The sequence below is a fragment of the Vigna umbellata genome, chromosome 4 (assembly GCF_029865625.1).
Source record: "Vigna umbellata cultivar VRB3 chromosome 4, Vumbellata_1.0, whole genome shotgun sequence".
Classification (NCBI taxonomy): domain Eukaryota; kingdom Viridiplantae; phylum Streptophyta; class Magnoliopsida; order Fabales; family Fabaceae; genus Vigna; species Vigna umbellata.
In genome coordinates, this window is record NC_142168.1 from 58,705,511 (window position 1) to 58,722,357 (window position 16,847).

A 16,847-nucleotide genomic window follows, 5' to 3' on the forward strand; every position below is an offset into this window, starting at 1 on the left:
ATTTAATCCCAAATAATGACGAAATCAATCGTTATCACCCATGATTCAATTTTGATCCATTTAAAGGCTTCTACACACTAAGATTCACATCTTTGGATGGCTGAAGCAAGGAAACATTATTTTCGACCCTCTGGGGGGAGATTGGGCATGCGGGAGCTTTCCTTCTCACTCTCTAGGGATTTCATTCTTTCATTCTTCCATTGTAAGCCAAGGTTCTCCATGACAATAGAGAATTAAACTCATTTGTTGTTGGGGATGACGCAACCTCTAAACTTTCATGTATTTGAATATGATTTAGACATTTTATGCTTCTTTCATTGAATGTTAGTGATCTTCTCTTATTCTTAATGTTTGTTATGTTTTTGCCATTCATGACTTGATGTTTGATTTATTTGAGTATTGGGAAATATCTTATGAATCATGATCTAGAGGATTTCACCAAAAGGAAATATTGCCTAGGGATAGGGATAGGAAGTTTGGTTGTCTTAAGCTTCTTTTCTTAATGTGGAATTGATTATTAGTGATTCAAGGAAATGAGGTCTAATAATTAAGACTAGGCTTTTTACGTCGAGGGATCGGGTTCTAAGTAATTTCGTAAGTGACATTAACATTCCAATGAAGAAGATGAATTCTAATATGCATGAAAATGAAGTAGGTGAAATCTAACCCCAACAACATCATTATCTCATATTATAAACTTCATCCATTCATTCTTGTGTCAAGCCTCAATTGATCAATTTGCATTCATATTTACTTTTGTTGCATTTGCATTTAAACACCAACAAAATAGCTTTTAAGTCTTAATTAATTAAGGTATTACATAACTGTTAATTAACACGAGTCTCTTGGGAAACGGTACTTGGTCTTATCATTATATATTACTTGATACGATTTGGTACACTTGCCAATGAGTTGACACTTGTGCTTATTCTGCACTCCCTCCTCTAGCTTCCTTCCCTCTTGGAAGACCTTTTGACCTTGAGAAACCTTACACAGTCACCAAACCTTCACTGAACCTTACATCAAACACTTGGTGTGCACCATCAAATTCACTCATCCTTTCATTCCGCTGCTCGATTTTGCTGTGCATGACTGCTCTGGCATGAAGTGTGGAGCTTCTTCCATCACCACACTTATATCTCTTACACATAACAGGTTTATTACAAATCAAACTAGTTAAAACATTGATATTTTTGTCAATTCCTATAGATAAACACTTGTTTACTACAACAACCCAATACACTTATTGGTATAATTCGGGTTATAACACAATCGCAAGCAAAGCCCACAAAGACCTTAGGGATCCATGCCAATTGTGTATAGGTGGTAGTTGGAGACAAGGTACAAAATTTGGAAAGAGCTTGTAAGTGTTGTGAATGAGGGAAAAACACCAAACGCGGAGGTTCACAAACAAATAGATGTTAAAAACTAGGTTTAATGTATTCGGAAGTCCCTATTTCTGCGGATTCGTATCAATTGGGTCCTCGTATTCTGAAAGTTCTCAATTGGGTCCCTATTTTGGTAAATTTAAGTCAATAATGCCCTTGTCGTTAATTGTTGTGGACGGCGTTAACTTTCTTGTGATGTGGCATGCTGAGGTGTCCTTTAATTATGACGTGGCACAGGTTAACCAACCAGAACATACCACCTCACGCCTCCTGCCACGTCATCTATATCTTCTCCACAGAAACCTTAATTTCCAAACCCTAGCTACTGTGCGCCGCCACTGCCATCTCGTCGGCAGTTGTCCCCTCAACCTTCGCCGTGAACCTCCATGGTCGTTGCAATTCCTCTGTCACTCTCCTCCTTCGTCAATTACAAGCAACCTACAGAAGATCAAACCACAGAACCCAGAATCACGCATCTACTTCTCGTGCGAGAATCTACTCCATCATCTTCTCCATGGTAGCCACGCGAATCACACATCAACTCCATTGAAGCCGCCACCACGAAATCGCCACCGAACCTGCATACCAGAAATCGCCACCAAGCGCCGCTGTGAAAGTGCCAATCGCGAGTTTTTTCGTTCGCCAGACCTGCAAATCCAAAACCACAGCAGAAACCCAAATTGAAAATCCAATGCCACAACCATGGTTTCTCAATTGCGGCTCTAGCGAACCTGAAACGCAAATCAGAATTTGTGGCACGACACTGCTTCAGCACCATTAACTCACACCTTCCATAGAAAACATAGAGACCCAAATTAGAGAAAATGCAACAGCAATTGAGCGCGAGGTCGTCGTTCAGAGTCGCTTCTTCCTCATCATTTTCAGGCAAGCACATCCATGGAAATTCGCCTTCGTGGAGCAAGCAGGTGCGAACAGAACCCAAAAAAAAAATCCCCAAACTCAATACCTTAACATTCTCAGTCTGAACCCTAACCCCAATATCGCAACAATGAAACTTCAAAACGCATTTGTAGAAAAGAAGCACAACAACCATCCCAGTTCGCAAAAATCAGATACCAATAACCCCTAAAACCCAATCAAAATCAGAAAAGGAAGAGGGGAAGGAAGCTTCCTCCTTGCCCCGCGAATCAGAACGGAGGGATGAAGAAGAAACACGCCCTTGTCGCGTCCCGTCGCGCCTTCGCCGGGCTCTCGTCGCCTCTACCGTCAACCACCGACTACGCTCTTCCAGCGTATTTTAAAATTTAAAATTATATAAATATCCACGTAATAACCTTATACTGTGCCACGTCGTAATTAAAGGACACCTCAGCATGCCACATCACAAGAAAGTTAACGCCCTCCACAGCAATTAACGACAAGGGCATTATTGACTCAATTTTACCAAAATAGGGACCCAATTGAGAACTTTCAGAATACGAGGACCCAATTGATACGAATCCGCAGAAATAGGGACTTCCGAATACATTAAACCTAAAAAATATAAGTGAATCTGCACAATCTAAAATTTGTGAAGACTTGCATTGATGTTTTCTAAAAAAGTGTTGAAGGGTTCATGTTTATCCTAACTTGCAATGCCTAAATAGAAAGGAAGAATTGCATTTATTCCTTTAGCCAACCTTTAATTACAAATATGTTATAAATCTTTTTAGATTTTATTCTTGTTTGAAGACAAACAAATTCTAAAGTTAGGGTGTTTTATAAGTTAATTTTGAGATCAATTTGGCACTTATCTTATTTTGATTCACTCAAATACTTGTAAAAATCACCCCAATTTAACTTGTTTTGCATATTTTGATTATTACACATAGTCAAAGGGAAAAAATAAAGGAAATAGAGGAAATCCAAGCAATTTTGGGAAACCTCTATAGAGCTATACTTTTACTACTAAAGCCACATCTTAGCAAGGTTTTAGAAAAATAGTTGCTCCTCTGTTTTAAAAGACTTTTAGACAAACTTTAGGAAGAGACTTTTAGATAGTTTCTAAACATTTTTCTTTGTAAATGACACTTGTAACTTTTACTTCATATATTTTTAATATTGTTAGCTTACTTAAATATTACAAGTGTGAATTTATGTTTATATTTTTAATATTTAAAAAATATAACATTAAAATAAATATTTTTTATTAAATTAAAATGTAAAGTTAAAATTAATTTATATATTTAGGTGTAGTTATTTGATGTATGTATTTAGAAAAATAAATAATTTAACATGTATAATAAGTTATAATTATTAATTTGGTCCTATTTTTGAAAAAAACCCCGTTACTTCATTTAAAAAAAATAGAATTCAATTAAGTCAAAATTTTAAATATAAAAATTAAATTAAATATAACACACTTCTATTAAAATATTACAAAATAACACCTCATATTACTATGTTAACATTAATATAAGAGAATTATGTAATTAAATTATTTTAAAAAATTAAAAAAAATATTAATTAAATTTTTCAAATGAATTAGAGAGAAAAAAATTAACCTAAAATAAAAGTTTAATATTTATTTTATTCTCTGTTTTGGTGAGTTTTGACTACAGTGATCCTCTATTTTTTGTAGTGTGGTCCAATTTTGTTATTATTGAATAAATTATTAATTTTTGTATTGTATCAATTAATTTTTCAAATAAATGTCAATTAATAAAATTAAACTGAAGATCAAATAATAAATTTTTAATTTTTGTACTGTATCACTTAATTTTCGAAATAAATATCAATTAATGAAATTAAACTATTATTTAATGCAAACTGGCATGTAGCAAAACGACCGTTTTCTCTCATATACTAAGCTTTAACTTTTCTTTTTATTGATTCGAGATCCAAGAAAAATAAAAATAAAACATTCCAACTCACAGATTCTTTTCTCTTTCACACACCACAAGAAAAACCACCACACCCTTATAAATGGCATCACATCACTCTTTGTATGAGCAAACTGCCATCATCGTTCTTCTTCTCCCCATCCCCAAACAAACATGCTTCTCTCACCCTTCCTCACTCTCACTTTCCTTCTTTTCTTCTCTTCTTCTCTCCCTGCGATCTTTTCAACGCCGACATGTTCCAACCTAGTGCCGTTAAGAAATCGCACCGACAGAATCTCCATAACCGACTTCGGAGGCGTTGGCGACGGCCGCACTCTGAACACGAAAGCCTTCCGAGAGGCTGTGTACCGCATTGAGCACCTGAGAAGGCCCGGCGGCACGGTGCTGTACGTGCCTCGAGGTGTGTACTTGACGGAGAGCTTCAACCTCACTAGCCACATGACGCTTTTTCTCGCTGCTGGTGCCGTTATCAAAGCGACACAGGTGAGGTTAACTCTTCAATTTGGATTATCTGTTTGCTCTTTAGTCTTCCCCAGGTCAGGTTAATTCTTGAATTTGGATTCTCTCCCCTATTTTCAGTTTTGTTTTTTTATCTTTAAAAATGTACTAATTTTAATATTTTTAATATTTTAAAAATCATTTTAATATATTAAAATAAATGTATTTTGAAAAAACTAACACAGATTGAAACCTTATACGTTTGAATTGAGTTACTACATTTAATTTTCTTGTCTTTTTTTTTGCGTAAAATGACATTTTCAAATTTCTTACGCAATTTTACATGGAAAATCAGATTAACTTAGTTTTAAATTTCTCATAAATTAAATCATAGTATTTTTAACCACTTGTTAATAAATTTTCATAAGTTTGAGTATCGTAGATTTTATATATTTTTAATTAAACGCCTGTTCTTAATTAGGGTGATGTGACCGTTTGCTTTTGCTGTCTTTAATAAAATATTATAAATTTTTTTAATAAAAAATGAAAATTTGATTATCTTTATAAATAATTTTATTTTATTATAAATCAAATACTAAAATGAAATCAATACAATCTTATCAAAATGTGACATGCTTTTGTGATAAAAGATAATTAGATTTTTATAACTTTACTTTTACAATCTAATTTCATAATTAATATTTTAATTGAGATAGCAAAACCAGACGATCACATCACCCCAAATTGACAACAGAGATTAAAAATATTTAAAAAGTTTGAATACTCAATAAAACGAAATTTTTTAACAAGAATTTGGTTAAAACTACTTAATTTATGAGTAACTTAAACTTTAATTGAATTATTATTTTTTATTTTTTATGTAAAATCATATGAATGATGACTATGCAAAATAACATCATACCGTTTCACTAAAAAAATTAAAAAATTAGTTATTTTAATTAAAATTAATTAAAATTATTCAAATTTAGAGATTTATTATTTAATTACGTTTCTTCTTTCCTTAATTTTATTACATTTGCATGAGGAATTTTGAGAGAATATGTGATTTATTGTGTGGACTAGTTTTTTTTTTAATTTGGGTTTTGTCTACTAAATTAGGATTATGAGAATTAGATAATGTAAAGTAATTTTGTAAGGAATTGTTGAGGATATATTATTTTTAGAAACGTTCGAATGTATTGTTTTTCTTTGATTGAAATTTATTAGATATTCTAAAATTTAGTAGACTTTTGTGAACATATTTTTTTATTTAAATTTTTCTAAAATGTAGTAGGTTTCATAGTTTTTTTTTAAAGATTCTTTTGTAATTTTCGAATTTTACCTATACAAATTTATTTGGAAAAGGTACTTTGTTCTTAGCATTGCTCAACTTTATAATATCATTTAGTTATATTATACAAATATATTTTAAAATTATTGATTATTTGGTAATATGTTTCCTTTTTGTTTAGATTAATTATGTCTAATTTGCTACTATGTTTTCTTTTTGTAAATTATTAAATCATTAATGTGTATTTTTTTTTTTTCTGAAGACTGATTTAATAAATAATTCTTTTAGAAATTCTGACTATAAACACAATAACGGTCTGCTTGGTTAAAATTTAATTTTAAGAAATAACATCATTAGTGCTTTAATTTGTTTAAAAGTTAATAATAAATGTGGTATTAATTATTTCTAAAGCAACTAAACTCGTCCATGTATTAAAACTGTTTGTCTGTGGAGGAGAACGACGCAGTCTAATAAAACAACAATTAATTATTTGATAATATAACTCATTTACGAATTAATTTATTATTTAAACCAGAAGAAATCTCGCATTTTTAATTATATCATCTTATTTTAATTATTTAAAGGTTAAAATTTATATTTATTTTATTTTATTTCTTTAAAAATAAATATACTGTTATTATTATTATTATCATTATTATTTATATTTTATATGTAATTTAGTAATATAGATCATAGATTTGCATGAAAGAGAGGAAAAGAATGTAATTATATTATGTAGTAATGTGTTTGATTATTTTAAGTAGTTGACAACATTTACTATTTTTAAAATTAAAAATATTAAAATTTTAAAATATAATTAAAGATAAAATATAAATATAAATATAAATATAAATATAAAAAACAATATTCCATTACATACGGTTATAAATTAGATGGAATCCCTCAATCGTTTTAAACTTTTCTTCAACGTGCGCTGTTTTCCATATTGCAATTCGTGTGTAAATTTCAGTTGTCTTTTTTTGCTTGGTTGTCTCCCATTTCAGAAAGAGATGCCAGTTATGAACAGATCAGATAACGCTAACCTAGAGACAAATTTAGTCTTGTATAAAAAATTTAAATCAAACCTAAATTCCAAATTAGGATCCGCTATATTACAATAAAAATCTTATTGTTATTATTATATTTATGAAATCTTGATATATTATCTTATTGAGATTAACTATGTCGGTGTATATGTTGGAAGCAGATAAAAACACATTTACACTACTGAAAAGAAGAAAACGATTACACTATTATTTATTAGATATAAATAGTGCGAACAATTTGTGGTACATTATGATACTTGTAGATCAAAACGTGGAGTCTCTAGAGCCCACTTATCACTACAATCAAAGTGATAAAGATCTATATAGTTCTGCAAGCCATCAAATGCCAGCATATTTCACGGAAGCCCCAAAAATTGAATGGTAGAATGTGATACACCATAGAAGTCACTTCCCATTCATGAGAAAAAAAAGATCAGATCAAGGGTTTGAGATTATCTTCTTGTCTGAAATATGTAAGTATGAAAATATAAGAGTATTTAGATAGAAAATAGGTTGCCTAAAACTAGGAATTCACATGAATATAAATTATGGTGGGCCTAATGCTGAATGGATGAAAAATATTGATGGGTCCCTTGTCTGCATAGATGCATGTGCATGATATTTAAAGCATTTACAAGTGACAATGGTTTTGTTGGACAGCTGGTTCTTTCGCATTAGTCATTACTGTTGTTGTCTGTTCTGGATTATTTAGTGAACAATTCAAGCATGATTTATTTGTTTAAAAACTAAAATGTGAAATAAGAGGTATCATGTAAATTGATGTATGTTCTTCGGTCATTACAAGGCTAAATGGAAAGGACCATGTTATCAGATATATGAGAATAATACTTTTTTGCTGACAGGCATAGTTTGCTATACAGTCCCCCTCCCTCTTTATTAGCTAGGAATGTTTTTGTGATTATTATGAAACTTTAATGTTGCATAATATAAATTTTATATTTATTGTTATATTTCTATTTTTACTTTTTTTTAGTTAATTTGTTATTATTTCTTATTTGTATTTTAGATTTAGTTTATATTTCTTTTATTATAAATAGAGTATTATTATATGTGTACATTCAATATAAAGGAAATTAATCTCATACATAGTTTTTACTATATTTAACATAGTGTAAGGTTTTTTTGGAGAAAAAGATTTTTGTTGTCTCTACCACTACATTCGCCACTGTCAGTGGTGACACTGTCTATTGCTGCTGGCGACACTGTCGTCTATCGCCGTTGTCAGTGCTACGTCGTTTAATGTTGTCATAGTCAGAGTTCTAGTTTTGATTAGTGACAACATGGTTTTGATCGTCTTGGTCGTTCGTCCTAAAAATTTTGTCTTTCAACACCTGTGTCTGAGTATTGTTGCTTTTATCCACCGATGTTCCCTATGGGGGAGTCGGTTTCTAGGAGCTTTGATGAATAAAGCACTCCATTCTCTTGAAGAGATAATCTTTCACCTTCACTGTCTATCATCGGTGCACCATCATTTCTATCATTCGTCGTGATAGGCGATATGTTTTCATGTGATCCAATCTAGTTTGATGTCATCCATTATAGGCCACCACCCGATAATGGTAATTTAGTCCCTGCTCTTCGTCGTTGTCTGTTATTGTAGTTCTCATCAGTTACTAAGGGCAATCTAGTCCATGTTGTTTGTTATCTGTCATTATCGGTCATCGTCCACTATTGGTGGTAATCTCCTTTGTCAAAGTCATCTTAGTTGAAGTTTCATGGTTGTCCACCAATGTCCAATATTATTCTCCATAATTTTTAGGATTTCTTCCCCTATTCGTCTATGGCTTCTTTCGTTGCAGTCTCATCTGACCTCCTTTCTATCACCATTGTGTTTGTTAATTGTTCGTCGACCTCTGTTTGCTTATCAACAGAGATTTGCAAAAAAAGATTTATATAGAGCAACTTTTCAGATATGTGGCCTTCGCAAATCATTAATAATTTTGTGTCACCCGAGTGCAAAAGCAGGTATTTTCACTAATATTTTCACTAATTTATTGATTATATTAGTAACAAGCTTGGTACATACAATCTGTATGTACTAGCTTGAGGGGAATTGTTAGTTATATTATCTTTATTTTATATTTTATTTTTAGTTAATTTATTATTATTTTTATTTGTATTTTAGGCTTAGCCCATATGTTTTCTATTATAAATATAACATCCTACGTGTATATTCAACACAGAAGATATTAATCTCATATATAGTTTTCATTTCTTAATAAATATAAACTTGAATGGAAAGAATGTGTCCTGAATTAAGTAGTGGAATGGTAATTAATACTGTAATCGTTGAGAATTAGGAGAGAGAGAAGAGAAAATTAGTAGTAAAAGGAGAAATTGTTTTGTATAATTTGAGATTTAGCATTTGCTACGTGTAAAAGGAGAAATTGTTTTTGAAGGGTTTCCAAACATGCTAAAAGTACCTGACTGATGGTATCAGTTCCAAAGCTTTGTGACTGTTTCAACATTCACTATTAATGCATGGTGTAAATCTATGTAGCTGAACTGTAGCTATCAAGCTCATTTGGCATGTGTATGTAGTAAGGTAATAAATTCATCTGTTTTGCTTCTAGAAAATGATTGGAGTGAATACTTAAAGTCGAGTGGAAATCAAAACTCATCTATTATTCTTTCTAACATGATTTATTGTTTTCTTGATAGGAAAGGAAACATGATAGATAGGAAATCTCTCCTTTTTCTTCCCTAGCACACTCTTTAATGCTCTTCCTCTTTTAGGAAACGGGGCATTGGCCTTTAATTGCACCCTTACCATCTTATGGAAGAGGGAGGGAGCTCCCTGGAGCAAGGTATATCAGTTTTCTCCATGGAGATGGACTTACTGATGTGGTGATCACAGGTGAGTATCAAATCTTTAATATTTTCTGCAAAAGTAAATTAAGGGGGAATGCTCCCTTTCTTGTGCACTTTATAGACAAACTAACATTAAGTGAGCCTTACCCAATCTTTTCATAGGTGAGAATGGGACAATTGATGGGCAAGGAGATGTGTGGTGGAACATGTGGAGGAAGAAAACACTTAAATATACAAGACCACACCTTGTTGAATTTATAAATTCTCAAGATATTCTTATCTCAGATGTCATTTTCAAGAATTCTCCCTTCTGGAATATACATCCAGTTTATTGCAAGTATGATTGAGCTTACAGAAGGAATTTCTTTTTATAGTATTTTCATTTTGTTCATTACAAGTTGCTTGAAACAGAGACTAGAAAGGAAATCAAGAGGTATAGATGTTTTCATGGACTATAATCTCAAACTCTGTTCCTTCTTTGCAGCAATGTTGTGGTTCGATATGTCACAATCTTGGCTCCTCCTGACTCTCCTAACACTGATGGAATTGATCCAGGTAAGTTCCCTCTAAATAACCCACATCTTATGCAAATAGTGAAGTAAAAACTTGTAATAAATAGTCAAATCCTAACGCAACCGATTTTACTCGTTGGTATTGAACTCTTCCTTTACCAGAGAATTCTACCTCGTCTCTTGTTAAACTATTAGATGGAAGGGAAGTATTGAAATTACTAATGTGGTTTATCCTGTTCAGATATATGATTTTATACGTTTTCATGGTGCATGAAATAACAATTCAGCAGCATCAAGTGTCATGTTGTGATTGCCATGAGGTGTTTTATATAATCTGCATAATTTATTTATGCAGATTCAAGTTCAAATGTCTGCATAGAGGACTCATACATATCCACAGGAGATGATCTTGTGGCAGTGAAGAGTGGATGGGATGAGTATGGCATTGCCTACGGTCGCCCTAGCTCCGGCATCACCATCCGGCGGCTGACCGGATCGTCGCCATTCGCCGGCATTGCAGTTGGCAGTGAAACCTCTGGTGGGGTGGAGAATGTGCTAGCTGAACACATCAACCTCTTCAACATGGGAGTAGGTATCCACATCAAGACCACCAAAGGCAGGGGTGGGTTTATCAAGAACATCACAGTGGCTCATGTGTATGTGGAGAATGCAAGGCAAGGAATTAAGATTTCAGGTGGGGTAGGAGGGCATCCAGATGACAAGTATAATCCTAATGCTCTCCCAGTTGTGAAGGGCATCACAATAAGGAATGTTTGGGGAGTGAAAGTTAAGCAAGCAGGTCTGATAAATGGACTCAAAAGTTCCCCTTTCACTGATGTTTGTTTGTCTGTTATAAACTTCCATGGTATGAAAGGACCAAGAGCTCCTCCCAATTGGCAGTGTTCTGATGTCTCTGGATCTGCTTATCAGGTTAACCCTTGGCCATGTTCTCAGTTGAGCAACCAAGAACATGGATCATGTGCCATTTAGAGATTTTCAATCTCTTATAGTTTTGTAATAATTGAGTGTTTCTTTCATTGAATTTTTATACCTATAATCCTATTGTATCACCATGTTTCCAACTAACTGTATGATATCACATGAAAGAATAATCCCTACCTAGTTCAATATTAATAATATTTACCCAAATTCCATGATGAGAATTTGACTTCTGGGTATCTAAACTATGCTTTGGTCTATCATTTTGAATTGATTTTCCAAAAATGAACTTTTCAATTATCTTAAAACTATTTGTTTGGTAAATTTTATATAAACTATTAAACTAAATTAATTAAATAATTAATAGATGTTTTTATTATTAATAATAAATTATGAATTTATCAATCTATTTTGCACTTGTTATTCACTCTGCTTGTTAAATTGAATTTATGGATTATGTACCTATCATCTGGTATTTTTAATATTTATTTCAAAATTTCATTTTAGTAACTTCAATATTAGAAAAATAATTGGTAATATATTAAAAAGATTAAATACATATTTACAATATTAACTTCAACTATTAATTTGAATTGAAAATTAAACTTTCAGGTTTCGTTATTACATAATTTTTCTCACAATTGAACAACTTTAAATATGTTATATAATCAACTTAATAATTTTGTTGAAATCATTAAAATGTTAATAATTATTTTTTAAATTAATTTATAAATTATTCGTAAAATACTTAATATGTCAATTTACAAATTTAGTTATATTTTGTTGTCCAGTCATATTATATGGTCAAGTCATCAATAACTTACTTTGAATTTATGAAATTTTAAAGCTTTATTAGAGTATAAGATAAAAACACATTTGATGGTTTAGAGTCCACCATTGTTCACTTTAGTAAAGATTTATTTGCAAAACAACCATAACAATAGAATATTTCCCTTCAATTATATTTGTTTTATGTTCACATTAGTAAAGATTTACTTACAAAACAACCACAACAATTATATATTTCCCTTCAATGATATTTGTTTTAGGAAGATTGTTGTTCTTTACTTTATGTTTGAATTAAGGTGCATGATCATGTGTCGTTTTATAGACAAAACAAATTCCCTTTTTCTTGAATATGAAGTTAGATATATTAGATAGAGAATATAAAAATATATTTTTCTTCCATGATCAAGTTATTTAATATCCATAAATAGATTGTGGTTTTGTATGGATTTTGATGTCTTTGTCTTCTATGATCTTCCAACAGTAATAATTTCTGATAATGAATATTTGTCTAAGACATCTTTAACAATGTATTTGAGAATTAGAAAATCTCAAATATTATTCACTTCCTTACAGGAGTACCACATATGCAAAGTGCCTTACTGACATGAATCCAATTTTCAATTGTCAAAAGTTTTGTAAAATGAAAACTAATTTTTGAAATGTTAAAAAAAAGTTTTACAAAAATAGTTTGTACTGCAAAAACACAGTTAAACTTCTATTGTGTAGAGTCGTTGTTGATTTCTATGCCTATTTAAGTCTTTAAAATTGGTGTAAGAACTTATTTGGAGTGTATTGCACAAGCTTCTAAAACTCCTAGAACACACATGAACTTTTAGGAGATTTTCGAGATACTCAGAGCTAGCCAAAAAACTTTTAAAGACCAAAAATTAAAACTTATGAGTTCTATTAGTATTAGCAAGTAACATTTCTTACTCATTCTTCATCATCCACCACACCACAAGTGTTACAAACAACCTATTATTCTATCAAAACTCATAAATATCATAACAATATCAAACTTAGTAGATCATAGTATGATACATCATCATACATCTTTTCCACACCTCTATAACAGATGCAAACTTATTTACATACATACATATATTTGTATATGACTACCATATAGCGTCATTATAATCACTCACACAGATTCAGTTACGTCGTGACAATCAGAATAGGTTCAGGAACTTGCGAATCTTCTTGGCGAACGAATTCTCCTCGCGGTGCTGGTGGTGGTGCTGATTCTCGCCGCGGTGATGGTGTTCGCGAAAGGAATCGACGCGCTCCTCGGTCGCCAGAACCCGCGGCTCGGAGTCGGCGTGGACCGTGACCCAGCGCGGATGGATCCGGCGAGCGGCGGCGTTATCAAGGACGATCGCGTCGTTGCCGTAAGGGATCTGGAGGCGGTGGCCGTGGTGGAAGCGGCGGCGGCCGGAGCGGAGTGATATCGGCAGCGCCGAAGCTCGGAAATGGTTGAAGTGGCGGTTGATCGGACGGAAGCGGAGAAATGTAAGGGGAACGGGATCGATGGTCTCAACGGTGAAGGCAACGGTGCCGTGCTCGGTTTTAGGTTGGGGAAGGTTGACAGGTTCGGAGTGAGGTTGGGTTTCGGAAAATGGGTTTTGGAGATCGCGGGCAAGTGTGAGGGTGAGGAGGAAGAGAAAGGAGAAGAAAACGGAAAGGGAAGGAGCTATTGTTGCCATGGTGAAGGACGTGTTTGGCTGTAAATGTGAAACGGCAGAGATAAAAGGGGTTGGGGAAGGAGAATTTTCTTGCTTATGTCGTAAGAATCACGTTGCAGCACCACTTGACTTTCTTCCAGGTAAATTCATCGTCACTGTAATACTTTATTTTATTTTTATATATTTTTAGTTGGTTTTATGGGTGTTGATGTAGATAGGTCCATAAAATAATGAGCCGTATGAGAGAAGGTTATGTAGTTTAATATATTTTTTACTATTAATTAATCATTTTTAACAAATAAAAAACAGTATTAATTTAGGAAGCGTGGGTTGCTGACCTCTAAAAATATGTATTTTATAAGCAATGAAATATTTGAAAACGAAGTAAAAGATAAATAATTGTAGGTGAATAATAACTCAATTGAAATTACTAAGGTTATCATCGAGTGTAATAGTTAATTAGCATTGACTTCCTCAATTTAATTACTGATCACAAATTATTTTTTTACACTAAAAAAGTTGGTTAAAAAATTACATTGTAAGTGTAATAGAGATTTCTAATATTATAATTTTAACAAATAAAAATTCATTTTCATCTTGAGATAATTATACCATCATATTCGTACGAGCTTCTAAATATTGAGTTGGAATTATTTAAGGCTTTCATGTGCATTGTCATGTTCTCACAAAACCCCCAAATATCGTATTAAGATTATTCAAGGGTTTTATACAAAGTAGTCTCACCTATATATCATTCTTATAAAATTTGGACATTTCTCATTCCACCTTCAACCATTTTTTTTCCTTTACCTTTAAATTTTTTAAAATTTCAAACTTATCCTTTATAAAAAAATAATTTAAAATAACTTGTAGCAACTAAATTCAACACTCAAAAACCTCAACAACAACAACTATTAATCACGATCATCATCATCGCGAATCACAGCCCAGGAAATAAAAACTTACATACCAAAAACCCAATCGCAAATTCTAATCGCGAGTCTATCCATCATTGCATAAGATCGAACCACTCGCAACAATCATAGCGAATCTTAGAGTCCAAAACTCAGGCTATCGTGATGCAACCGTGAGAGCAAGCACATTCGCGAGCCTCATCCATTCTCCATTGTGAGCAACTCGCACTTCATCGGACGCACATCAGCAAGCAAAGCACACCGAAAGCGAAACCATGAAACCTAATTATGTTCTCTAATTCGCACATTCAAATCACAAACTCTATGAAAACCCAAATACCTTCACATTCTTCGCGAACTTGCAAAGAGAAAGTTCATAAACATAAAAAGCCCCAAATCGCAACAACCAGAATCGCAAAATCACCGTCAACAAACACCCTAGTGCAACCTTCAACCTGTAAATAAAATACTTGCAGAGGAAAACGAATCAGAAATCTCGTTCCCAATTTGGTTTTCAAAAACCCTAATTTCGTCATTCCTAAATTGAATTTTTAGACATATTAAGGTTGAAGATAATGACGTGGTAGAATGTGGTGACAACTCAACATAATGTGTCACCTCAATTAATTTTAACCATGTTAATCCAATTTAATGACAAGGACCCAATTGCACTAGTTTTTCATATTTAAGGACCCAATTAAGACAAAAAAAAAAGACCTTGAGAAAATCCAACATAAATAGAGACTATCAGAATGATTAAACCATTTCAAAAATTATTTTGTAAAAAAATTTGAAATTCGATAAAAAAATTTTCGAAGGCTTTAATGGATTTTAAAACTTGTTGTTGGATTTTTTGAATGTTTCAACAAATTTTAAAATTTGTTAAAAGATTTTTCAAAAATTTCAACAAAGAAATTCGTTGAAATTTTTTTGAAGGTTTCAATAGATTTTGTAATTCATTGAAGACCTAAACAAATTTCGAAATTTGTCTAGATTTTTAGTGAATTTGAAAATCCGTTTAAGTTTTTAACAAATTTTAAAACTGTCAAGATCTTTAACGTATTTTAAATTTGTTGAAAGCTGCAAATTGGATATAAGTTTCATGCATGCATATGTTTTCCATGAAGAGAAACGTAACTTCTTTTTGTTTGTAATTTCATGGCCTAATACAATAAAAATATCTTCCAAAACATTTAATCCAAAATATTTTGTTTTAATTTATATTACAAAATGTATAATTTAGATAGTATTTTTGAATCTGAATATAATTCAAAATAAACATTTCAAAAAATGTTTTAAATATATAATTCAAAATGTGCTTCTCAATAAGAAAATATATACCGAATTGCATAATTCAAAATTCGTTAAAAGAAAGTGCAAGAAGAGAGGTAATTTGGGACTAGTGTATTTTATGGTAGTACAGGAAGGAGAAGGAAGTGTCGAGAAAACATTACAATAAGATACGATACGTCAGTTAAATGTATACTTTTCTTTATTTACAAAAATCACATGTAGAGTAATCAATTGCAACTTTCCACATTGTAGGTTTAATATATCATTTGGTCTCTACTTTTAAGGATTTGGTTCAAAGTAATCATACCTTTTAAAACATATTTGTTCAAAAATATTCAATCCGGTCCTTTCCACTCATGTCGTTAAAAACATAACGGTGCAAATGTCACTGTGGCATCTTATAAGCACATGGCACACATTAATAGGTGGACTTAAATGATTTTTTAATTTAAAAAAAGTCTCTGTCACATCATCATCACCATCTCCAAACAAACCTTAATTTCTCTCTAAAAAACCCTAGCCACCGCACCATCTAGCGTCGTCACCGCCATCCTTGCCGACAATCATCCTCTCTAACACATCACACACCACCACCAAAGCAACGACTAAGGTTTCTTGGAAATGGTGATGATGACATGGCATTTACACTGTTATGTTTTTAACAGCGTGAACGAAAAAGACTGGATTGAATATTTTTTAACGAAATATGAGATCTTATTGAACTTTTTAAAAAAATAAGATTACTTTAAACCAAACCCCTAAAAGTAGAGACCAAATGATATATTAAACCTTATTTGTATTATATCTATTTCGATCTAGATGACTTTTCTTCAAACATGTAACTTCTTCAAACAAGAGACTCTTCTCATAATTTATACAA

The 16,847-nt window shown here is 32.2% G+C and overlaps 2 protein-coding genes across 2 annotated transcripts; one reads left to right on the forward strand and one right to left on the reverse strand.

Moving 5' to 3' along the window:
* The first annotated feature begins 4,271 nt into the window (after window positions 1-4,271).
* LOC148200705 (putative polygalacturonase) lies at window positions 4,272-11,507 on the forward strand. The gene is made up of 5 exons (XM_088113266.1): window positions 4,272-4,714; window positions 9,764-9,884; window positions 10,001-10,175; window positions 10,323-10,393; window positions 10,706-11,507. The coding sequence occupies exons 1-5, from the start codon at window positions 4,385-4,387 to the stop codon at window positions 11,338-11,340; spliced, it is 1,332 nt and encodes a 443-aa protein (XP_087969392.1). The 5' UTR covers window positions 4,272-4,384; the 3' UTR covers window positions 11,341-11,507.
* A 1,442-nt stretch (window positions 11,508-12,949) lies between these two features.
* LOC148200706 (uncharacterized) lies at window positions 12,950-13,907 on the reverse strand. The gene has a single exon (XM_088111964.1). It carries the CDS (start codon window positions 13,779-13,781, stop codon window positions 13,248-13,250), a length of 534 nt encoding a protein of 177 aa, XP_087968090.1. The 5' UTR covers window positions 13,782-13,907; the 3' UTR covers window positions 12,950-13,247.
* Between the last annotated feature and the right edge of the window lie 2,940 nt (window positions 13,908-16,847).

Excerpts from the sequence above, each read along its gene's own strand:
- LOC148200705 (XM_088113266.1), top strand. The coding sequence starts at position 4,385 with ATGCTTCTCTCACCCTTCCTCACTCTCACTTTCCTTCTTTTCTTCTCT. Across the intron at positions 4,715-9,763 it reads CCGTTATCAAAGCGACACAG|GAAACGGGGCATTGGCCTTT; the intron begins GTGAGGTTAACT and ends TTCCTCTTTTAG. Across the intron at positions 10,176-10,322 it reads ATACATCCAGTTTATTGCAA|CAATGTTGTGGTTCGATATG; the intron begins GTATGATTGAGC and ends CCTTCTTTGCAG.
- LOC148200706 (XM_088111964.1), bottom strand. The coding sequence starts at position 13,781 with ATGGCAACAATAGCTCCTTCCCTTTCCGTTTTCTTCTCCTTTCTCTTC.